Source organism: Teleopsis dalmanni, chromosome 2, assembly GCF_002237135.1.
Source record: "Teleopsis dalmanni isolate 2A chromosome 2, ASM223713v2, whole genome shotgun sequence".
In the NCBI taxonomy this organism is placed as follows: Eukaryota; Metazoa; Arthropoda; class Insecta; order Diptera; family Diopsidae; genus Teleopsis; species Teleopsis dalmanni.
Genome location: NC_051847.1, coordinates 49,937,438 through 49,963,359, shown reverse-complemented (window position 1 = coordinate 49,963,359; position 25,922 = coordinate 49,937,438). Strand labels below are relative to the sequence as shown.

Sequence of the window (25,922 nt, the reverse complement as noted above, 5' to 3'; positions counted from 1 at the left end):
TGATTTTATTTAAATTGAAAAGACAAAAGTAGGAATGTAAATTATTTTAAAAAATTTTAAACGACATAGAAATTAGGTTCAAAATCCACCCTCGTTTCGTTATAATCTCATAATTATTTATATCTACATTTATATACTATATATCCAAGCTTTAATTTAATATACATATATGATTTAATGAGTTTTATTTAGAATTTAAATATTGATTGCCATTCTTCATTACTATATAAGTATTACATTTGATTTAAATTCATTAAAATTTAAATAATTGTATCATTACTATTATGTGTAAAATAATATATGTTCAAATATTACGTTTGTAGTAGATAAGATTATAATCAAAACATTCTCTATAATTTTAATGATTTTACTTTATGATATTGTATTTAAAATTTTATACTTTTATTATTATAGTAAACTTTTTATTATTTATATGTTTAATTTAATAAATATAACTGATAAAAAAAAATACACATATATACAGCCCAAGCAGCATAAGGTATACCTACTAAAAGAATTAATTGATAATTAGAAAAATAAATACGAAGTTAAAAAATCCACAATAATCAAATTTGACTGAAAAATGAAAAAAAAAAAAAAACAAAAATACAAAACCACAAAATTATATCGTGAAAAAGTAATTTTAGTATATTTATTATTTGTTTTTGCAAAACAAAATGTTAAATTAAATTTTTGGATGAAAACTTTAAAAATGCATGTATATTTAAATTAAAAACGATTAATGGATTATCATCTAATTTGATAATAATATGGTAATAAACGCTATTATTATTCAATGCGTTACATTAAAAAATAAAATTAATGAATATAAAAAAAATATATTGTGGAAGTGTGTTTTAGTTTAATAAATATTTCTAAATATTTAAAATAAATATAAATTTAAAAAAAAATTAATTTGTAGTATGATTTATTAAGGTTTAAAGACCTACTCTAGGCCTACAAAGGGACACAATAGACTCGATGGTCACAGTGCCACATCCCCTTACAATAATAATAATAATGATTTATTTTTGTGGCAGTTTGAAAATAATTAATGAAAAAAAACAAAGGTTTATCATTTACAGAATATTTATTATGTGTATATGGTACTCTTAAACTATTTTTACTTTAAATATATAAACATCCATTATAAGGCCAGTTAACAGCTATATTTAACGAGCATCAAATACAACCACTGAAAAGAAATAAAATATATTTGTTTTAAAAACATAAAATTATTTAAGATTTTTTTTATAAGCTCATAAACGCATGTAATTTAAGTGTGTTATATTGGAACGAGTTTAATCAATAGAATGACGATACTGCGATAATTATAACTACGACAGCCATACAATTTTATGCCTTTACATCAGTGTTTCTCAATAAGTAGATAATTTGATATTAGGGGTATATTGATCGATTCTGGAATAATGGTGATCAGACGGTAGTAGTGAACTGTAAGGGCCATATTATGTAGACTGTCTCGGGCACGTAAAATTAGCTCTTTCGGGCTATGACGAAAATGCATATTATGTAGACTGTCACATCGGAAAGTGCTTATTAGCAGTTTATAAAATAGACTGTATTGCTTACTGCAATTTTTTCTCCAAAACGTATTAAAATTGTAGTAATTTGCTCCTAAAAAGCGCAAATTCTGAAATTTATTACTGAACAATACTGTTTCTCTTAACTGCTGATGCAAAAATAGCCCGCCGAAATTGGAACCGACATATTGTTTTTCAATCTCAATTTTATAATTTGCATTAAAAACAACAACAATTTTACTCATGCTGTGCCCGAAACACTCTAATAACATAATCCTAAGTACGATTGTTATAGCCTATATTTAGGCTATGTGGTATAAGTACCCACGACCCCAGTGGGTACGGTCGAAAAACAGCGAGTTTCATATATATAAATAGATTCTAAAGAAATATGTTTATTAGATTGTGTGTCAAATACGAAAAGTAATAAATATGAAATGATCCTAAAACTATATTTCTGGGAGTATTTTACCTGTAATAAACTAGATCATTTAAAGAATGGGGTAGGATCACACATGTGGAATTTTTAAGCTTAGTTCATTGTAGTAAACATACTTGTAAATGCACACTTTCAACATCTGATGAAACTATAATTTTATTATATGAAGTACTTTTATGGTATTACATTGGATTAAAAACAATAAAGCCTCTTAAAAATCCAAACTTAATAATTCAAGAGCTCTCGTTTACTTTATAAATCACATTTTAACAGGTTAAAATTATGAACTAATAACTGAATAATACTTACATCTCTTAGTGCGTTTCTTGTACATAATACGGTAGCCACATTCTCGGCAACGAATTGGATCTCTAGGACGCATTTCATTTTCGTGATGACATTCTAAGAAACACGAGAGTAAAAGTTTTGAGAATTTAGGCCGATCAAAGAATACACATTGTACTTACCACCACAAATGTAAGTCATTGCAGTCTTTAGCACACTTTCGGTAGTACTAGGTTCTGACATTTTTCTGCTTTTTCTATTTTAATAAATCAAACAATTTAAAATTTAATAAATAAACTTGTGTAGTGTCGCATACAACAGACTTAAGCGGCAACGCACATTTGTATGACAAGTGATTTAGAATCATTTCATACACTTTAATTTGTTCGCTTTTTGTGTAAGAAAATTATATGTCATATTATAGGCCTGCTCCACGAGCTACTCATAGTAACTTTGAGTAAGGCCGTGTGCGAGTTCGAGCAAATTGCGGTAAAGCTAATTGAAATTTCCTAGGGATTTTTTGCACTGCACTTATGTAAATATTTATATATTGCACTTATTTATTATTTGTAGTTAAAAGTTTTCGAATTTATTTATTAAACATCTTTTAAAATTTTCACAATGCTAATACCTAATTTACCTAATTTTTATCTAAAAACCAACATTTGCTGCCATACCGACATAAATTACTATTTCCGTCAAATAACTATCAATCTACTCACACACGGCCTAATAATAGATTACTATTATGTTAAAGCTATTTGAGCCAGTGCACATGAGCACTTTAACTCTTTATGAACTCGAAGTTTCTTCAAAACTCCTCTTTACTTTACTTCATCAGACTAAGCAATAATTGACCTCAAATCTGCATACCTCCCCGAGGAGCCTGTAAGATTCGTCATGTAGTATATATTGTATACATGTCGTAAGATAATGTGAACGTTTATTGTTTTTCAAGTAAAAATTTGCTGCTGTTCAGTCCGAAAATCAAGTTGTATCGATATATAGCAGAGAAGAAAAAGTTCCACCTAATTACTATTATTGATTTGAACAAAATCTCTTGTCAAATTTTACAGCTCCAGTAATCGTAATCATTCCCATTGAATAGTATCTATAAAGATTAAGAGCCAACCTTTAGCAAATTTCTACATAAACATTTTATTATTTATTATTGTCCATACTCCCTACACACATTATACAAAAATTATATGTTTGTTTTGTTATCTGTTTGTAACGCAGTAAGCGAATCATAAACACACATATTTATTTGTTGCAATTTAATAGTTTCTATTAGAGATCTGCCTGGGAATGAAATGTCATAGTCGCGGCTACTCGTTTATCGGCAAAACTTAATGTTGTTATTATCTAATTAAAATAAACTTTCTGTAAAAATATGTTACACGTGTTCCACATATACCTCTAACTAAACGTATGCTTGATTTTAAGCGCATTGACATAAGCATATGAACACAGGTTGAATAGTTATAAATGCTACATCTAGTTTGAATTGGCTTTTTGTCTGCGAGCTATGTTCATTGGCAGCTATCAAAACTGACGGTTTTTCGCAATACCACTTTATTAGTTTAATGTGATTTTGTTTTGTTATTCTACATATTTTGGTTTTTTGTTATTTGTTAAAAGATTTGTTTACAAAATAACTATGTTTAAAAGTAAAAATAAAATGCACCCACGAAACGTATTTCGTACACAACCTGATTATATTGCTTTAGCCATAAAACATAAAGATTTTCGTATGATTTGCAAATTGGTTTGTTTAAATTATAACAATATATTGTATATATTTCATAATAATTAGTAATAATGATTTCAGGAACTTAATGGAAAAGTTATACCTAATTATAAAAATGATAATGCTTTACGTACGTTAACTGAAACATTATTGAAGGAATATTTTAATTTAAAAATTGAAATTGCACCGGGCAACCTAATTCCCACTGTACCATTGCGTCTTAATTACATATTGTGGTTGGAAGATCTACTAACCAAAATAAACGTTAAAGATGTCAAAGGTATCGATATAGGTAATTAATATCAAAATAATTTGTCTATTTTCAAAACTATATGGAAGCAATTTTAGGTTGCGGCTCCTCTTGCATCTACGCTTTACTTGGTGCAAAAAAGAATTGGCAAATGACAGCTTTGGAATCTAATAGTGTTAATTTGGAATATGCGAAAAAAAATATAGAAGCAAACAATATGCAACAATTGATTAGTTTATTTGCGCAACCCAACAAAGATGTAATTTTTAAAAATTTCTTTCAAACATGCCCGGATGATATGAAATTCCACTTTTCTATGTGCAATCCACCATTTTACAATTCATCTTTATCAAATCCATTTAATGGTACAACTCGTAAGAGTAAAAAACGTCCACCTCCACGTAATTGCACGACAGGCAATATGGAAGAATTAGCTTGTCCTGGTGGTGAGGTAAAATTTGTTGAACGTATCGTAGAAGAAAGTTTGCTGTATTCAGAACGTATAATGTAAGTGTAAAATGTTATTAATTAATAATTTAATCACGTAATTTGAAATTTTTTAGGATATTTAGTTCGATGCTTGGCCATAAAAGTAGTGTTAGCCAAGTACAGGAAATATTAAAGAAAATTGATATAAAGCATATCGCAACAACCGAATTTCATCAAGGCAACACAACACGTTGGTGTATTGCCTGGTCTTTTAGCGATAATATGCTATAGTATTACACTATCGAATTCATTAATAAAATTTTAAAATATAAACAATGGGATACGAAATGAAATGTATTGGAAGTAACAGGTAATTCAAAATATTTATTTCATTATACTATTATACACACTTAGTTTTAATATAAAATGTGTATCATAGAGCAGAAACTTAGAATTATAATTAAACAAGATTATTTTAATTTGTTTCAAATTTACTCTGTCTAATATATATTTATGTTTATAACTGGAAAAACAATAACAACGCTAAGTTACAACGAGTACAAAATACATAACGAGTACATGTGAATTGAATTTGCTCTTGGTATTTTACTGTATTACTCGATTATCGAGATCATGTATACCGCTAATATGTTTAATACTTGGCAATCCATGTCATATCGTAACCATGACACATGTAGATAAAACTAGTTATATATACGATACGTGATTAGTGTCCAAAATAACAGCCCAGTTTTACCGAACCTTTTACTTTGTTTTGTTATTATTCGTTGTTTATTACGCTTTTAAACTCACGAATTGCGTAGAAAGCAGAGTCGAACCGGATCGACTTCCGGACCAGGCTTTATTACAAGAACCAGCAGGACGCTATTTGTCTCGAGGCCTGCGTTTGGAAATACACTAACGTAATATCATTCATCTTAACGGCACGGGTCGAATAACATTGAATATTACTGTTTTTTTTTAAGTTTTGCTCTCTAGTTCCATGGTGTTCTATTCAAATTAAGAATCGACATTAAAAACAGGCTACCTCATGAAAAGTGTAATATAGCCTGACACGCGATGGTCTTAATAGGGTATAGGCTAAAAGATAGTTAGTGCCTTTTATATTACGCTTGACCATACCCTACTTATTAAGAACTCCATCCTATATAAAGAAGTATTACTTCTTCCTGTGATTGAGTTTGAGGTAGGCGCTATCCATATAGTTTGGATATTCAATATTACTCAATTACCGTCATATATATACAAAATTAATACATCGAAAAACTTTTGACTTGGTGAAAATTGCGTTAGGAACAGTATTCATTCTTAAACGATTTAAGAATCATTATTAATTCATTTTATAGAAGAAACTGTATTTTATTATTATTAATTATGCGCTAAATGCTTCTCTTTGAAAATGTTGATTGGATTATAATTTTCTTCGAACAATATTGTCAAATTCAAATCGAATTATCAAACTCAATTCTTAGTAATGCTTAACAATTGAAGACAGAATAATTTTTTTTCTTGTAATACAGTGAAAGTTTATAAATGGAAATCTTTCTTAACCGCTTAATGTTCCTTATCTACAGTTTTTATTTTTTATACAAAGTATGTTATTTTTAACGGAAATACTGCTTAAGGAAAAAACTATTTAAAAGAACGTGCTATATAACATATCTCTACCGACTTCATACCTCCTTACTTTTCCCAGCCTATTTCATTGTGTACGTTTTCTGATCCTTTTATGTATACTTACTTTTTAGGTTACTCTGAGCTACCAAAACAACTAAGAAGTGAAGTCTGATTCGTAATCAGACGAAGATAAAAAAGCTGGTACTAATATTGAGCCAAGATAATAATTTGTTCATTATAATGGAACTGAATCTGAAGTGGATGTGCTTGATGGATTGGTAGTCAATACACCAATGATCACCAAAAAAAAATTTTTCTCTAGATGAATTATGGATTATTAATTTTAATAGTTATGTATATAGCTATGCAAATCCTGGTCGACTGCAAGGACTCGGAGTATACGCGTTTAAAATGTGACTACTTAACAAAAATTATAAATTATTTTTCCCAGAATGGAAATAATATGTAAATAAGAATATATAACTTATATCAACATATATATTTTTCTAAATAAATAAATGAAATATAATTTAAAAACGGATGAATATAATTGATTTATATAATATATATGCTTTAATGAATATTACTGAAATTTTTAATCGTTTAATTTATATTACAACTCATAAACTTCAAATAAGGTTGGTGCCTCCAATGTGGTTATAACCGATTTCGACTGTATATATAAATTTAGTTATGTTATTTATACCAAAAGAACTCCTAAACCGTTGAGTAGATCTGCATTATATTTATACTAAATAATCTCTCTATAAGATTTAACGAGGAAACACTTTTACCAACAGATGTTACTTCGCGCTCTCTCTCGACAATCAAAAATCGCTGTCAACAAGTCTCTTATCATGCTTGTCCAGTTTATTGGTGCAGAAGCTTGGACAATTACCAACAGTGATGCGAAGGCGTTAGAAGCAGCGAGTATCGAATTATATGGAATGGTGAGCTGTATGAGCTATACCGTGACATTGCTATAGTTAAGTGTGTAATAATTTAGCGGTTCCGATGGCTTGGTCATTTCGTGTGAAATGAACTGACTAGAAAAGTGTTTGCTTCGTTACCCGCTGGTGGAAAACTCGTTAGAGAGCATTCGTATCTTCTTTGTAATGTCCTTTACAGGTGTCAAACGATATGAAGGCGGTCGTACCACCAACTGACGACAGCAAGCCACTGATCTGTCTGACGGAACGTTTTGGACACAACTAAGTACGACTCGCTTCTGTAATGGTCAATTAAGTATGTAAATCTCTATACAAAAGAGCAGAACTAGGCTATAAAATTTTTATTTAGGGTTGCTATCATACAAAAAAATGTTGAAATCGGATTTATTTTTTAAGTTGATAAATCCAAATTATTTAACAAATTCGTCAAATGATATAGAATGTAGGTATTAGATTTTAATTTGAGGGATACCAAATAAGTGATGTCAAATCGAAGGCGAGTTTGTTACTTACGACATACGGCTGAAGTTATAAGCTAATTGTATAGCTTCATAAATTTGTTAGATATTTCTGGGGTGTCATAGTACAAACTGTCTCTTATAATTGAAGCCCTAAATATGCTTTTATGCAATATTAATCTATCCGTGTTAAAACCAACCTCACTTTAACATTATCCTAACTAAACTGTGCAACGGATCTACTGTCAAAAAATTGATATCAAATAGTAATGAAGCTACAATTGATATTTTGTAAAACTCGAAATTTCAGTGCCAAATTTTTATAAATTTTTAAATGAAGATAGAAGAGTACAGTCAGTAAATAATATTAATACTTACCATTATTCAAAACTTTTTATATTGAGTATTTATAAAGAAAAACATTTCATTTTTATATTCATAGTTTATTTTTCACTAAATGTTGTTTGGGGAAATTTTATTAGTTTAATTTTGTATTTGAATTATATTGTAATTAATATTTTTTAAGACATTTTCAATATTTTTAATTAAATATTTTTTTTATTTTTAATTATTTCTTCATAATTTTGCCTTATTAAAAATTTTAAATTAATAGCTAAATTAATTAGAGCATATATAAAAATTTTTTTATAATATTAAAGGAAAATAAAACATAATATTTTAAACAATACACAAATTCAATTAAAAAAAATGTTTTTTATTATAATTTAATATATTACAAGTAGCAATTGAAATATTTTAACACGCTATATGATAATGGTAGATAATAATTTTAAATCCCATTGTAAATAATTTATAATATATATAATATAATATAATATAATATAAATAATATTAATAAATAAATTGTATGTATTTATTTAAATTTTAACAGAAATTATATAAATTAAACTATATAACTTATTCTGAAGGTATTCCTAAATTGGGGAGAGATAAAATAACTTAACATAATAACATAACTTAAATTAACATAAAATAACATAACTTATTCCATATAAAATTATTAGCCACAATTAAAATACATATGAATATGAATTTAAGGAATTCCAAAAAAATTTTCATATTAAAAATAATATTAATATATCTTTGTTATATATAAATATTATTATTATATAATATTTATTACATATATAACATTTCTTTATTAAAAATAAATTTATATATATTATTTTTAGTTTCAAAAAAAATATATTTAAATTTATAAAAACAAACAAAAATGCTCTTATGCCAGAAATAAAAATTAAATTTATTATTTATTAAAAATAAATCCATACAAAATTATTAATTATTAATTAATTTCAAATAAATTTTATATGAATATAAATTTAAAAAATTTCGAAAGAATCATTTTATGCCAAAAATATTTTAAAAATTTATTTGTTTATTAAAAATTAGTTTAATAGGATTTAATGGTTTAGCATAAATAAATATTTTATTAATATTGTATATATTTTACTTTAAGTTTACAATATAATTCAGATTTGATTCAATACATAAATTGATGTGCCACTTTAACATATTTTGCAAATTTATTTTTTTTTTGTTTATAAATTTTCTATTAAATAATTTATTTATTTAATTAGATTGCTTTTCATTTTAGGTATAATAGTATTACTTTTTTAAAATTAATCCTAATTAAAATGAACTTAATATTGAAAAGTTAAAATTTAATATTATAAATTTTAAGTAAGTTCTTAGTTTATTTGTAGTAAAAATTTGATTTTTGTTAGAAATTTTGTAATTCCAAGAGAAATACTAAATTAATAAAAAAAACTGCCATATATTAATTATTTGGCTAATGAAAACCTCTGCTGCGTTATGCTATAGTCAAAGACTACAGCCTACAAAAACAATTCCAATATCAGTTATTAAGTCGAGTTTTTATGGTACAGAGTGCTCTTCAGTTTAGATTTAGCTAACTTAGCGCTAATCACAAAATGTTCTTTATATTTTTATAGTTAAATTTAAATGGTTGAGGTCCGTGCTAAATATATTTTATTAATTTATTCAGAAATGAAAGAACCATACAGTTTTGCAGTCACTGCAATAGTATACATATAAAATTTATTCAATAAGTATTTTATAAATTAAAACATATATAAACTTCGGAGTTTTAAGAAAAATTAATGTTTTTAATTAAATCAATTATTATTAATTTAAGTGCATAAGTTCAATACTCACTAATAGCCAATTTATTAGTAATTCTTTTGTAGGTATGTCACTTAAAATTTTTGAGTAAAAAAAATTTTGAAATTTTTTTTTAAAAATTTTGAGTAATAAATGAAATGAAAATTAATTTAATTTTGTATATATTTTGGCAATTTTAATTGTTTAGTTAAATATAAATTGACATAATAAATACAGTACCCATTATAAAGAAGCTTAAAATTTATCAAAATCATCATATAATTTTGTTGTAAATGTTTTTCTTGAAGTTTATCTCATTCATATGCAATTTACTTAATTTTATTAAAGCTAAAACAATAAATTTTTATCATATATTATTTTATATATTTTCTTTATTATATTCATACAACAGTTTGTATTTTTTATGCAAAAATTGTTCAAAATTTAAAAAATTGTAAGGGTTAGGCCATTCTTTGATGGAATTATGTTCAATATGTGTGGAACTCTTTCAAAAAAGCGAGAACACTCCATTGCAAAATGTGGATTTAAAACTCTTAGCTCTATTTGAGAATTTAATAACATAGTTGAAGTTTTTTGCTTATATATTTTACTCATAATTCAATATTTTGCACAAATGTGATATAGACGTAGGCTGTGACAAATGTGTAATTTTACATAAAAAAGAATTTATTCCAATTGCAGTAGAAAATCTAGAACTCTTTTATGAGATTTTCACATTCTACAAACATTTATCACAATTGCACCATCGAGTGAACATACCTATTTTTTTGTAATTAAACAAACTAAATTTGGACTGATTTTGTCTGTTATTATTATTTTCTTCTTTTCTTTTAATAAGTTTAAATTATGTTTTGCAATGTTTTCATTTATTTTAAAATAGTTTTTCTTTCTATGTGTTTTTAACAATTTATACTTAATGTTTGCTTTGTTTGTGTGTTTGTTTTATGCGCACACGTTAAATTGAATTTCTTTCAAATATATTTCCACAAAAATATACATTTTCGGGAAATCCATTGGGATGGCTTACAATTTTTATTCAGCCGAAGTTGGTACTTCTTTACGGGTTTTATGGCCCCGGAATGATGCTTGTATCTTAGTAGCTGCTTTATTAAGCTCTGGATCAGTGAGATCAATATCTAATTCCTCAGCAACTTTTTTAGTTATTTCCTGTATGTCAACATCTTCTGGTTCATCCTTATTGACAAGTTTCCGAGCCAAATGCCCACGGAAAGTTGATTGAATTTTAAGAGCAGCGTCACATAATTCTGAAAGAAAAATATTTAATAAAATTATTATATTTTTAAAATGATTTAACATCATATATAACTTTCAATAAATCTTAATAACTTAAAGATTTATTAAATTAAAGACTTTTTATTCATTTATAAAATCATAATTTGCATTATTGATTTGAAATTAGATGTACTATGTAAGTTAAATCGAAATTGTATAAAAAATTGTGAATTTAATTCCAAACTATAGTAAAACTTCAAAGAGATAGCGAAGAGCGTTTGCTACAGTGGCGCAGCCAGGTATGTACTAGGAAGGGATATTCTAGTAAACTGTTTTTTTTGCTTTTTTTCAATTAATTATAATTTCAGAGAATTGGGAGGATTTACACATTTTTCAAGTAGTTTATTTTCCACTCTCCAAAATTTTTCAAAACTTCAGAGAGCATTCCTGTCTCTCTCTCTCTCTGTATCTCACTCTCTCTTTCTGCCTGTCTCTTTCTTTCTATACTTCTCTATCTCCATTTTTGTCTTCCTCTCTCTCTTTCTGTCTGTGTCTTTCCCTCTCTGTCTTTGTCTTCTACTTTTACTCTCACTCTCTGTCTCTCTGGCTGTCTCTCTCTCTGTCGCTTTCTTTCCATCTCATTCTCTCTCTGCCTCGTTCTGTTTCATTGTCTGCCTCTATTTTTACCTCTTTCTGTTTCTCTTTCTTTTTCTCTCTCACTCTTACTGTCTTTTTCCTTTCTCTGTCTTTTTTTCTCTCTCTGGTTATTTTTCAATCTGGTTTTCTTATCCATCATTTAAGAATATTTATTTAACAACTCGACTATCGCGGTTTGTATATTTTCTTTATTCATACCTTTATTGATGGCTTTTTCAAGTCTCATACTGAGGTCTTAAATACCTTTCCGTATTCGAAAAAGATATATGCTCGTTAATCATTTCGACAGATTACTAAGTCATTACTTAACCCGCATACAGATCATTCTTTTTTAAACTGGATGGATATTGACAAAAAATTTGAGTTTTTATAATATAATGATTAAATCAAATGATAAATGAAAAATAAATTTAACTAAATTTTTTTTAATTATTTGTAAATGTAACTATTTATAAAATCTTAAATCCAATATCTTTTAAATGCAGTTAGCTGTATCATTTACAGGGTCTAAGATATGGCCATTTAAAATTTTGTCCAAAACTCAAATTCTCAAAACTCCGTAGGGATAATTATAAAAATTTTTCACTAAGATACGGATCTTTTTTTTTATTAGGATTTTATAAAAAAAAACTCCAGCCTATCGAATGTGATGAGGTCAAAAGTCGTCCCGTTTATAAAAGAGTGACTTATATGTTTTGTTGTGTTTTATATTATGCAGAGGAACTAGTCTATTTCCAATATAGAGAAGATAGCTATTACCTAATTTTGGGCACTCAAAGTCAATGTGTTCTGATATTTCACAGAAGCGCGGAGATCAATTTTGTTAAGTTACTAGAAAGTAAAGCTAGAAAGTACATCACAATAGTTATAGTTTCTACGGTGTTGCATATTTAATATTAAATAAACAAAATACAATTATTTTATTCATGTCAATTAAACTATATCAACAATATCTCAATGTTCAGCACATGGCCTCAAGGACCTTTTTATATGCTTTGTTTACAAAGAAATAAAATTTACTTTTTTAAAATATCAATAAAAAGTAAGTTTTTGAATATTATTCGAATGATTAATTTCATTCAATGCAGAAAAAAGAACAAAAAATTCAAAAATGTTTCAAACTTTTTTAATTTACATAAAATGCAAAAATTCGTTTTCACAAAATATTTTTTAATTATTTTAAATTAAATTTTAGGTTTCAATTTTGGCAGTTGTTTGCATATCGCGTTGAGGTCATATTTTATATAAACTTCAAAAAAATTACTTCAATGTTTTGCCCAAATAAGTAAACAAATATTTTATCGTGCTTTATTTATGCAGTATTTTGAATGTCAAATAAAATTATTAAAAACATTCAAAAATAATAAATACAATTTTCTATAATCAAATATTTATTCCATATGCCGTTAAATTATTATTATTCATATAAACAATTTATTCAGGACATCAGATGTATTTGGACTCGTTGTTTTATTTAAAAATATATAAAAATATTTAAATTGTATTTAAATTTTTCTATATTATTTGTTTGCACTGATGAAGTTGTATTAATAATTTTAATTAAATTCAAATTTGTTTTCTCAAAAACACGTCAATGTATAAATTATTAGGAGGTGACATCTTAAATGAAAGAAAGAAATTTATTCAAAAAATTGTTTTACTTTAAATAATACATCATACTTCCAATGGTTCTCCATTTTAAATATTAATATTTTAAATATTATTATTATTATCAGAAAAATATGACGTTAAATTATGACGTCAAAATATTGGTCTCGCCTGTGCGAATAGTGGAGTAACATTAGCATGACTTTTTCAGCATTACGTTCCTAGATTAGGTTCTATACATAAGAAAGAACAAATCATGAAACAAATATTGCCTCTACAAACAGAATAGTATTGAAATTTAACAATTAAAAATAAAAATATAATGAATTAATTCAATTATTCTACAGCTGGTTTCTGATTTCGTTCTAATATAAACACAGCAAGTGAATTTGTTAATAAAACTTTTACAGCAAACTAACAAAATTCCAGTAATAATTGCGAACATACCAATCAGGTATGGCTTTGGGTCAGTTGGTTAAGGTGGGCTGACTCTGAGCTTCAAATTTGGCAGCGCCCGAGTTCGATTCCTGGTACTTGCAGTCTCAGCAAAATTATTTATGAATAATAAAACACAAAAATTATTTCGAAGACCATTGATAATGGATATTTGGCAATAATCGAAACAGCTGTATGGTCAGCCAAAAATTCAATTAATTAAAATAACATTAAATCAATTTTTGTTGTTATAGTTCACTACTCTCTTTAATAATAACCTCTTTAACCTCTTTAATAATAAAATAATAATTAAATTTTACGGAATAATAATATAATAATAATAATATAGTAATAAAATAAATAAAATTTATTATTTATAATAAAATATTTAAATTTACAGAAGTCCTAGTTAACATAGCATTTATATATATCAATACACTTCGTATTAAAATGTCGGGTAAATGATATAATAAAATACTTTTTGATTATCCTATCATCGTTTCTAATTTGACTGGCACGAACTCTAAGCCTGGCACTTGCAGTCCAACAAATTTTCTGCGAATGTTTCTTTTTCTAAAAGTGGTTAATATTTCTAGTCGTATTCTTTGTAACTCTATATCTTAGATTTGGGTCAGAAAGGGAATGTGTGATACTGTAACAGACGCTCCTTTATCTGTCTGAATAACATTTTGTCAAAATAGGAAATGTTTTCTGTTTATCAAGGGTTAGTTTTATTATAAAATATTTACTATAATTATATTATATTATTATTATGTTAGATTCAATTTACACTCTTAACAGGAAAGAACTATTTGAAGTGATAGATTGCCATTTCAGCTTGAAAATAAATAAGATTTCTAGTCGCATTCATTGTGACTGTAGACGTTTTATTTGGTAAGGAGAAGTCTAGTGGAACAAAAAGTTCATTTACTTGCTTGATATTAGGAAATCTTTAACAAGGGACATTATTTTGATAAACCGTAAATCCTCTGTTCGATTAGAGTTAAATGTAGTAAATATAGTATAGTAAAGTAAATATATATATTATATTTATATATATATATTATAATATTATTATTTTTATATATATATATATTATATTTATATATATATATATTAAAATATGTACCCTCAGAAAAATAATTTGGTTGAGTTAATCAGATTTTAACTAAATCTCAGATCAAAATATTCTTACTCGAAGGACCATATTGGTTCAACCATACATGTTGGTTTTCATATCTTTTTATCACATTTTAAAATTTTTCTAACAAAATTGAATAGGTCAATTTAAATTATGTGTGGTTAAAGCATAGTTTTCTAAATGTTTATATTATTATCTAGTATATTATCTAGATAATATACTAGATATATTCAGGGCGCAATGTTTTGCTTCTTATGGGAGTATAAGTCCCTATAATACTGTGTAAGATTTAGAATTTTATTTTTCTCTACTTAAGTAAATGTAATATGTTTCTTTTTCTAATTTCGTTATTATCAATGTCCCTTCAAGCATATCAACTGTTTTTTAATAAAAAGTCCTTTGGGTAAATATATTCTATTATTCTACTAACTGGCTTATTTCAAGTGCTATTAAGCCAAACAATCCTTGATGCTTAGATACAGAAGAATATTTTTATTATTTTTTTTTTGGTCTATAAACACTTAACTATAAATATTACTCATTACTTTCTTAAATATTGTCTAAATCTCATTTGGAATGCCTTTAATATTGCATTAAAAGCGATTCGCTTTGTTGTCATAGGACGCGGATTAAACTTAATGTTCAAATGTTTATCTTCATTTTATTATGTGAATTTAAACGCCTTCCAGCAAACTCAAAGTCAAGTCACAGCAATTTGAAATTATATTGGTTCGAGTGATATCAATGTGGTTAACCTCATTATATGGAAGTGATGAATTTCTCTCAGTATAAATGTCATTTCAGCAAGAATTGATGAAACTTCCGCCATAGAGACAAGCCAAAGGAAAAATCAGAAACTTCTTATGAGAAAGATAAAACAATGTATACGAGTTGTAATACAAACCCAATTCAATTATTGGGGACTATGTTTTCTTCTTTCCTTTTGTGTTTCTGTGACTGCTATGTCATCGTATAAAAAAAAACGAACAAGAATTATCTCTGAAATGTCAGTATTCTTTATTCTTTCTGGAAAATAAAAATATAGCAGATTTTCTTTTTAGTATCTGCTGATTGTGCTATGCTTGCAATTTGCAGTAAAAAAGTGGTTAAATTTTATTAAATAAATTAAAAGAAATATAATTGGAATAAATTTTATTGCCGTGCAAGTTGTGAGCAGCAATAAAATAACAAAAAAAGAAGTGAAAGGTAAAATTTATGGTCAGTTTTGTCAAGTAGGACCTGTCAGCAAGAGTATTCCTGCTCTGAGGACTCTTTACTTTCACATTGTACAACAAATGGACACAAAAATATTTTGAGGTTTTCACAGCAAAAAGACTCTTTCTAAATTCTACTAACTAAGAACTTTTTAATTAATTTAGACCAAACGTAAAAACTAGAGGCACTTCTGACTGATTTATATGGGCTCGTAAAGCAAATTGCCACTACGGTTGCTTTCCACAAATACGTACGCGTACTAAAAAATTACTTTTATAGTTCTGAGATATTTTTTACAGAAAAATTTATGTAAACATTTATTAACCTTTTTATAATAAAATAAAACTTTATTTTAAATAGTTATTGTTATGAGAGAAATGCTTGTAAAACAATTTTTATAATTAATTGTTTTGCTTCGTGTTTTTACAAACTTTTAATTTTTAAATTATAGCAAATATGATTTGTTTTAAATCATAATAAACAAATCAGGTTAGGTTACAGTGAGAATTTCGAAAACTAAGATTTATTTAAGTTGCCAATCAAAGTCTATCAGATTATGATAATGTAGTAGGTTAGAAAGATAATTCCGAAAACTGATAGTCAGTTAGGCTATCAATCAAAGACTGTCAGATAATGATTATATATAAAAAAGAGTAGATTTGAATGACAATTCCAAAAACTGGAATTTTAAAAAAGATCTGCCAATCAAAGACTCTCACATAATGTTACTGTCCGAAAACTGAGATCCAGTTAGGCTATCAATCAAGGACTCTCGATCTAATAGCCAGGGACACCTGGTTTGTATTAAATATATGTTAAATTTAATAATAATTGATAATAACTAATATTTAAATAGTACTTATTTTAGAACCTAACACAGTGTCCTCACAAAATATAATTGGTCAATTTTTTATTATTGTTAAAATTAAAAATCAAGAAAAACAAACAATTATTTTAATTACTTTAGACTAATTTTCAAATATCGATTAAATAAAAATTATTGTAATATAATTTGTTGTTTTTTTTTAATTTTTATTTTTAACAAAAATAAAAAATTGACTAATAAGCCTAGAGAACACTATATTATAATAAATAATACTTAATACTATTCACACAGATTGAAATGTAATAAGCTTCAAGAAAAATGTATTTTACAAACAATTGTGAAACCCCCTTAATTTAGGTTCGCACAAATAAATTGCTGCCTTTAAAAGACTTGGTCCTACGACAGTTACTCATTTTCTCCCTAAACATATGACGGCCAGAGATATTTTTTGATTATGATTCTAATACGCATAGAAGTAAAGTGAAAATGTAGAACAATAATAGAGAATGAATCTACAGTAGTGAATTTTTTTGTGCATTCAGAAGTTAAAGCCGAATTAAGACCACAAAATTTCTTGTTAAGGAGTTTTTAATTTTAGATGGAACAGAAGCTTATGCTATACTACCCACTTTTCTCTGCCAACAATGCTAGATAAACACTATAAATGTGCCTTCAAATGTCATCCCCTTACACATAAATATATCATTCTGTTTCGTCAGATAAATATGTCTCTCTTGCTGACTTGGTAGCTTAAGTTAAAAGCATCCGTCAGACGACTTTAGCTCTGTCCTTCTAAGCACGGATGTCTATCAGCGGTCAAGCTAATTTTTAATTGTGCGACTAAAACTGTTATAAGATTATTTCCGAATTAATTTCAATCGGTGCTAGTGTTAACAAGCATCTAGTAGAGGACTACTGTTTTTTGGCCGGTAGCTACATATAATGCATTTTAGCAGTCCCATAGACGTAACGGATCTGCCAGGAAACTTCAGCTCAGTACTTCCGTCTGTGGTCGTGCTTTTTGGTATGATAATGTATAAAATTGTACGACTGAAGAATTTCTTGTATGATTATCTGCGAACACATTGCTATCGATTTCTGTAATCGTCACATGTAGTAGTAATCCGACAAGAGTCATAAGGAAATTGTCTAGAAAGATCTTTTTCACAAATGTCTGAAAAAGGAAGATATAGTTTCAGATTTATTTATCGTTTTGGTTACTCATTTATTTATCGTATTGGTTACTTATTTATTTATCGTTTTGGTTACTGATTTATTTATCGTTTTGGTTACTGATTTATTTATCGTTGTGGATACTGATACTTATGTAATCAAAACGATGCTTGTTCTTGGCTTAGTTTATATTGCATTAGAGTGGTGGTCTTGTACACCAAACCTCAACTAACTCAAATAATGACCCGTTGTGATACCACAATTAGCGTTGTTCATATGCAGACTAGAAGGACCCCAAAAGATCTACAATGGTCAGATTACAGATAACGCTGATATAATTCAGAATTCACTTTCTAAAACGAATTTTTGGGTGCTTTATTAAATTTTATTATATATAATATATAATTTTTTATATTTAATTAAAATTTTAAATTTGAAAAACCTTCAATTTATTTTAAACAATTAAATATTCAATTTGATTATTTATAATTAACTTATATATTATTCAATTTTTTTCCTTTACGGTCACAAAGAGAACCTTTTAAAGTTAAATATGAAAACTTTTCGAATGAAAATTTTTCACTGTTTCCTTTTGCTTTCACAGCTTTTCATGAATAAAAATATTTTATTTTTTATTTTTTGTTTTGTTTTTTTTTTATTTTTCAGAAAATGCACGAAATATGTGAATTGGAAAGTATTTCCACAAAGACTGGGGTAAGTTCGTATTAATTCTCATAGCTACTACTTATAAACACGTAAACGTAGAACATTTAAATATTTATAAATTTATTTAAATGTTTACAGATATATATAGATATTTATATATATATATGTTTAAAATCGCAAAAGTAACAAAAATTCTCACATCAACCACCTTTAATACCGCCGGAGTAGTCCTCGAACAGTTTAAAATTTTAAAAGCACGTTTTAAAATAAATTTTCTGTTTGATTTTCATTTACACAAAATAAAAAAAAAAGAAAATATTATATACTTAAATGATAAAATAATTTTATTCCCGAGGGTAGGCTTGACCACATAAAATGTGTTGGAAAAGAAAATAAAATGAGTTGCAATAAAAAGGTTGTGTTCATTCTCATATAATTGCATACAAGCAGGACGAAATGGGAACTGCTTTCTAGAGCAGCGTTTGTTTGGTCATGACTGCTCTGGAGCTTAAAATTTTATAAATTTTAACAATTTTGTGACACCGAAGTGAAATTAGCTGGCCATGTACGTAATAATAAGAACTGCATTAATTATGTTAATAACACTAAATGAGAAATATTTTTTATAGTTCACAAATGCTGTATAATGTCTGTGTAAGTCAAAATTAATCTGTTTTTATGTAAAATTAATTTTTAAAGAAATCAACCAGAAATCTTAATATAAACTATTTTTTTTCAATAGTGAGGTTTTTAACGAACTATAGTGAATTGCAATAACATTAAATTTTTATTATTTCAACTAAATTTTTAGCTGACCTTTTTTTATCTATTCTCTATTGTGTATTCTGTGTTTCATAATGATTGAAAATTTTAAAAATTCTAAAACAAATTATTAAAATAAGTTTTTTTTCAGTGACATGCTAGAAAATATTGTTTTGGCTATGTTTTTGCAGTGTATTAACTGCAGATTATATTGTCAAAGGGGGATTTATTTCATAACACCGCCAACTTATTTAATGTTAATGTTATGAACATCTTCTATCACTATCCAAAGATGGTTTCAAAATAAGTAGTGGTGTAGACAATGCAGTTTACGTAGAAGAACTGAACAAAAACTCCTACAAATGGTTTCCGGATTATTGTAGTGTTTTCCAAGCTAAAGTGATTGCCATTGTGGTAGCTATAGCTTGTCTGAAAATGCATGGTATATTTAACAGGAATATATACGTACTACCAGACAGTCAAGTTGCTTTAAAGTCCTTAAGTTTTTGACTGCTAAACATTCCTAACATAAGCGTGATGTTGACATAGGCAGATACAAAGACATTAGAATCATGATTTCATTAAAGCCACGTATTCAGTTATTCTTAGTGCGAATAAAAACTGTCTACAGGTAAAATAGAGTCAAGGTGATGAATCACCAACTCAGGCGCAAACACATACAAGACATATCTCTAATCTGGGTTCTAGGTCATAGTGATATTTTCGACAATTATAAAGCCAGAAAAGATGCTTCAGGACTTCATTCGGAACATATAAATAATCTGGGCATATCGTTAATATCATCTAAACTGCTACTAAACTGTTATTTCTGTGTTGAAATTTGTAATAAAATATTGGAAGACACAACGATATGCCAAGATATGCATATCTTTTACTTAGACGCTCCGAAGAAACACCAGTCTTATAGTAGGTTTACTTACAGATATTTTTAAATTAGGTAACCATGTTAGAAGATTGTATCTCCCCTTCAGTTATAGCTGTCGCAGCTGTAGTGAAAACTAGTCTCCCATCTGCTTTGTCTCTGCCCAGCTCATGTACGGTGCTGCATATACTTTAGAAGACTGGATCTTGATCAACTATAAGACCTTCCACTAAACAGCATTTAGAGGTTTAAAATGATTTTAAGCCCTGAGTTTTTTCTTTATACGGCAACACAATGGATTAATAGGCCTAAGTGTATTCACTTTGAATCGCCGGTATAACCTTAACTAAACTATCATCTACCAACTCTTCATTATAATTTATTCTATATATGGTATTACATTTCATATTATTTGAAATTCACAGGTTGACAATTGGTTTAATTTTTCTAAGAATGCTAAAGACTCAAATTTCTTTATTTAACTCTAAAATAGGTCTTCGAAGCGTTGTTAAATTTTTTTTGAATAGGAATGGCGATTAACAACTTAAAGATAACCAGATTACTATTTGTCCGCTGCTTTAATTTTATTTTATATGTAGTTTTGGTTATGTCTTTATTCGAGTTTAATGATACGCAAAAATAGTTTTGAATGGAAATCGGTACAGCCGTAAATTAGATATATTTAATGGCAAGATTTTCAATAACCCAGATGTAGGCACATGTTTCATTAGCACTAAAATTGTAGGATTTATTTCAATATTTATTTTATGTATTGTAAGTTTTTATTATGGATATGGTTTTATTATGCTTGTATATTTTTACATAAAATGTAATAAAAGCATTTTGTAATACTACATTTACTTTTTCATTTATTTTGCAATTTCTCTGCATAAATATGACATTAAATGAGAATTTAAATAGAAAATAACAATTTTGATTCAATTTAAAGTGTAATAGCAAAATTTTGAAAGCTATTTTTATGATTAAATTTATTATTTTTTTTAAATTTAATATCAATAAAACTTTCTTTCACATCTTACTTTTTCTTAGTAAGAAAATGATTTTTCTAAATTCACTTCGATGACAGTTTTCAAAAAATATACTGAGAGTATTAAATTCACAACATTTTTAAGTAGTAAAGTTTAAGCTGTCATACGAGTATCTTTACTTATTTGTTACAAATTTTATTAAGAAATATAAAAATTTTCTTTATATGAACATATAACCTTCAGAAAAACTACTACAGAGACGGACTCTATAAATAAGAGAATAAGTGTTGGAATAGAACTAACATAGATCTTATTAACAAATAAACTCAAATGAATTCTTTTTTTAATTGATAAAAAGGCTGACGTTAATAAAAAAATAAAAGCGTATAAATTAGTCTTTATTTTTGTTATTATATAGTAGTCTACATAACTGTCGTCGCCGTTACCAAGTTTGTTTGACTTCTTCCTCAGATCGGATGAAGATCTTCGCTCTCAACTCCGTCCTGAGGAAAAAGTCAACCATCGGCGGTAGTGATATATTATATAATGTACTACTAAATAATAATAAAAACAAAAATAAAAACTAAATAATCGATTAAGCTTTTATTTTTTTATTCACATCAGTCTTCTTAAGAATTTCAATTAATGGAAACAGTGACCCAACATCTACACTTAATTTCTGTTTTCTTTTGCGAACTTATTGGACAACTTTATGAATGCATGAGGTTCAATAGAGCTTAAAATACTAACATAATTAAACTTTATAGTTTATACCAAACTACTAAGGCAACTACTATTTCACAAACCGAAAGTACTGTGAAAGATTTTTGACCCAATACGTCTAGATGATGGCATATATCGTATTCGCTACAACTACGAATAAGAGAACTCAATCGACAAGCTGCATGTAATATGATACATAAAGTCACAACGATTAAGATGTCTAAGACGCGTTCAACATATGAACCGAGAACGATCCGTAAAACAAATACTTGTAAGAAACCTAATTGGATCCCGAAGAAAAAGAAGCAGACCTAGAAAGAGGTGGCTAGATGACGCTGAAGAAGATTTAATGAAGCTACGTGTGAATGATTAGAAAAATTTGGTAACAGATCAAGTCAGATGGCAAAAATTAGTTGAGGAAGCATTGGTTCAACCAGAAATGTTATGCTAAGAAAGAAGAAAAAGAAGTTATCTATATAGAGTACTAAATATTAACATAACCAAACTACAAATAGTTCAAAACTTAAAGATTAGACAAATACTTGAACTCTCTGTAAACAAGGAACTTAAAGTGAAGACTGACGAAATATATTATAAAGATAAGGTAAATAATCACAGAAATAGAACCTCAAATATATTTAAAGATTGAAGATATATCTAAACATAAGGCAGATATATTGACTTAGAAGTCAGATAACTTATGATTAAGTTATATCACATGATAATGAAGTAACCAGTAAACAAAATACTCAGACGCTGAGCCCTCAGGGAGCTCAAGATTGATCCGATCAAAAAATACATAAAGGATAGAGACCTGAAATTATTTACGAAAACTGATAAGCTTACTTACGCCGCGTTATCGAATGTCAGAATGGTTACAGGCTTCTCGGGGAGGTATGCAAATATGATTGGTTCAACCAGGCTCCTCGGGGAGGTATGCAGATATGAGGTTAATTATTGCTTAGTCTGATGAAGTGATAAACAATAATCCAGTCAAGGCGAAGAGAGGGGTTATGAAGAAATTTTGCAGTTAATAGAGAATAAAACTTCTCAAGTACACTGACTCAACTAGCCTCAACATAATCTAATCTAATAAAATAACAATATTGAAAGAATATGTATATGTGATATATATATAATGTTATCTTATGCATATGTTAGGAATATATAATTTTTAAATACTTTTGTTAAATTTGAAAATACATTTATGTGTGTTAAATGGTTTTAATAAAATTTTTAAACTTTAGTAAAATATGTATAAAAAATTACCAAAAAATATATATTTTAATTGTTTCAAATTATTATTATTTTGACTCTATTTTTTATTGTTTAGAATTTTAATGCTAGCTGCAAAAGTCATATTTTTTCACATTGATAAATTTTGTTTGTGAAATTATGATGGCATTTTCCGTTCAGCTTCCAGTGGTGCAATGCAATCAGCATTTTTCCAAGTGAAAGTATGATGCTACGCATTTCGATTGCCACTTGAACGGTTTCCGTATTGCTGGGTCATTTATTTTCACAAACCGAGATGCATGCTACCACACACATAGTTTTGAATATTTTTGCGATTCACTAGGATTCGCGTTCTGTATGTATGAGTGCAGTATGTCTGTGTTTTTTATGGCAGGATGCTTTCAACATGTCAAAATGTTGCATTCACATTTGCAACCAAATAAAATGATTTTCATCGCTTTTCGTGATAACGCATAACAAAGCACTAAACTTGACATGGCTCCACGCGAAATATTTTTGTTTTACGATTGCACTTTATGGGTGAGAGCTTTGGTTATAGAAATATAATTGAATACATAATTTATTTGATGTAAATATTTATGGAGTTGTGTAATGCAGTTATTAAATACAAATTTATTACATTTATGAGAATTATTTGAAAGCTATGAATTATTTTGATAAGGTTACTCCCTTTTCAATTTCTGTAAACAAAACAAAATTTAAAACTTTAATGATGGGAAATGCGAAAATTATATCATTCATGTGATTATTAGCAAGTAAAATATATATACACCAAGAAAAGTGGTTTGTAAAATAACATAATTTTTATGTTAATATATCAGATAGACAACACAATCGATATTTTTAGTAACGTGAAATAATTAAAATTAGAAAAACTCTCTTAAAACAGTTTATTCCTAGGCGATCTATGTGAAGTCTGTCACTGCCTAACGCTCAGATCTATGAAACACTTCCTCATTACACATACTTTTTTGTTTATAAGTGTAATACTTAATTAAATGAGTAGCGTAGAAAAGTGGTCCTGAAAATTAGCGATAAACTAACGACTTAATTTTTGATATCTTTTACCTAATGTCTGATATTGGGTAATAGATTAATTAACATCTGATGAACATGTCTGATATTGTCTCTGAGAAGTTTTTTTAACCTATCTATTTATATATCAATAACGTTTTACTCTTCTTCGTATTTATGTTTATTATTGATATGAGATGTGGTACTGCCACCAATAAACCAGACCTATTATGCCCACTTTTGGGTTTAGAGTAAGTAGTGTGGCACCTACTTTACAGAGCTTTATTGCACTTCCGCGAGGGTATATTTTCCCAGGAGTTTATTCTGTATGGTGTACAGGTGTATTCTAACAGCACCTGTGTGGCTGACTTTTCATTCTTCTCGCAGAATCAACGATTTCCGTCCATATATATGCACAGTCTCGTAAGGTGATATTTTACTTTATAGAACCCTGTTAAGATCCGTATGATGATTTTAAGTTTTTCTTTTGAAAAGTACATAAATCCTGGTATCTCCTATTGTTATAGGTACCAGTAAGTGATGTAGATTGTGGTAATCCTGATAGATTATCTCAGTAAATATTTTTGTTCTGGTTTTCTTTCATATTTATAAGAAAAATTAGGATACTGTGTCCGAATCTTCTTCTAAGTACTTACAATCAATGGAAATCAAATTAAACAAACACAGTACACTAGTAGTATTTGGAATTTTTATTTGAAGAAATTTTTAAAATTTTTTATGGTACATGCAAAACTGTTTTGAAAAATTATGTCACTCATACGCACTGAATGACCTAAATTTATGATTTTGTTATTAAAACAATAATAATAATTTATAATAAATTTTTTTCTTTTATAAAATGAATACTTATTTTACAAACATTATGAAAATAAGCTGATATTGGAGCAAAAATAATTTCAAATTATAATCAAGTTAGGTTCTACTAAGTAATTTCATTTCAATTAGCAATTAAAAATAATGAACTCAAGGAAATTATCTAGAATATTGAATCGATACCAGTGAAATATGAGTGTAAAAGAAGCCGTAAGTGTGCAATTACACGCCATTTCATAAAGTTGATTAGGTGAAGTGATTTATAAAATACAGCAAAATCAGTGATGATGATTCTGTGAAGGTAAATATTCATTATATAGAAAAAAATTAAATATGTTCTATACTCTGCTCTTTTATAAGTAAACAAGAAATAATTTTTAACAACTGTTTTCGCATTTAAAATTGTGTTAGTTGGAAATTATGTATTAAATTTCAAATAACTGTTTAGGAATATAGAAGTTTAAATGTTGGAGTAAAACTTATAAGGCACAGAATGCCATTTCAGTTGAAGTAAAATCCACCTGATTAATCTATAAACCTGACGATATTCCTAATTAAAAAAAAAAGTGGGAATAGTTTTCTCCAAATTCAAATATT

The 25,922-nt window shown here is 27.3% G+C and overlaps 3 protein-coding genes across 3 annotated transcripts; 1 reads left to right on the top strand and 2 right to left on the bottom strand.

Annotated features, from left to right (window-relative positions):
• Nucleotides 1–1,071: 1,071 nt before the first annotated feature.
• On the bottom strand, nucleotides 1,072–2,614 carry LOC119680716 (DNA-directed RNA polymerases I, II, and III subunit RPABC4-like). Its single transcript, XM_038093666.1, has 3 exons — nucleotides 2,451–2,614; nucleotides 2,293–2,385; nucleotides 1,072–1,195 (listed from the first exon to the last, which is right to left on the bottom strand). Exons 1-3 carry the CDS (start codon nucleotides 2,509–2,511, stop codon nucleotides 1,173–1,175), a joined length of 177 nt encoding a protein of 58 aa, XP_037949594.1. The 5' UTR covers nucleotides 2,512–2,614; the 3' UTR covers nucleotides 1,072–1,172.
• A 1,280-nt stretch (nucleotides 2,615–3,894) lies between these two features.
• LOC119680699 (U6 small nuclear RNA (adenine-(43)-N(6))-methyltransferase) lies at nucleotides 3,895–6,812 on the top strand. Its single transcript, XM_038093641.1, has 5 exons — nucleotides 3,895–4,036; nucleotides 4,100–4,310; nucleotides 4,367–4,775; nucleotides 4,832–5,067; nucleotides 6,467–6,812. The coding sequence occupies exons 1-4, from the start codon at nucleotides 3,929–3,931 to the stop codon at nucleotides 4,986–4,988; spliced, it is 885 nt and encodes a 294-aa protein (XP_037949569.1). The 5' UTR covers nucleotides 3,895–3,928; the 3' UTR covers nucleotides 4,989–5,067; nucleotides 6,467–6,812.
• A 4,026-nt stretch (nucleotides 6,813–10,838) lies between these two features.
• Nucleotides 10,839–12,025, bottom strand: LOC119674503 (sperm surface protein Sp17-like). The gene is made up of 2 exons (XM_038085643.1): nucleotides 11,998–12,025; nucleotides 10,839–11,174 (listed from the first exon to the last, which is right to left on the bottom strand). Exons 1-2 carry the CDS (start codon nucleotides 12,023–12,025, stop codon nucleotides 10,942–10,944), a joined length of 261 nt encoding a protein of 86 aa, XP_037941571.1. The 3' UTR covers nucleotides 10,839–10,941.
• Nucleotides 12,026–25,922: the final 13,897 nt, after the last annotated feature.

Excerpts from the sequence above, each read along its gene's own strand:
- LOC119680716 (XM_038093666.1), bottom strand. The coding sequence starts at position 2,511 with ATGTCAGAACCTAGTACTACCGAAAGTGTGCTAAAGACTGCAATGACT. Across the intron at positions 2,386-2,450 it reads AATGACTTACATTTGTGGTG|AATGTCATCACGAAAATGAA; the intron begins GTAAGTACAATG and ends CGTGTTTCTTAG. Across the intron at positions 1,196-2,292 it reads CAAGAAACGCACTAAGAGAT|TGGTTGTATTTGATGCTCGT; the intron begins GTAAGTATTATT and ends ATTTCTTTTCAG.
- LOC119674503 (XM_038085643.1), bottom strand. The coding sequence starts at position 12,025 with ATGAGACTTGAAAAAGCCATCAATAAAG. Across the intron at positions 11,175-11,997 it reads TGAAAAAGCCATCAATAAAG|AATTATGTGACGCTGCTCTT; the intron begins GTATGAATAAAG and ends TTTTTCTTTCAG.
- LOC119680699 (XM_038093641.1), top strand. The coding sequence starts at position 3,929 with ATGTTTAAAAGTAAAAATAAAATGCACCCACGAAACGTATTTCGTACA. Across the intron at positions 4,037-4,099 it reads TTCGTATGATTTGCAAATTG|GAACTTAATGGAAAAGTTAT; the intron begins GTTTGTTTAAAT and ends TAATGATTTCAG. Across the intron at positions 4,776-4,831 it reads CTGTATTCAGAACGTATAAT|GATATTTAGTTCGATGCTTG; the intron begins GTAAGTGTAAAA and ends GAAATTTTTTAG.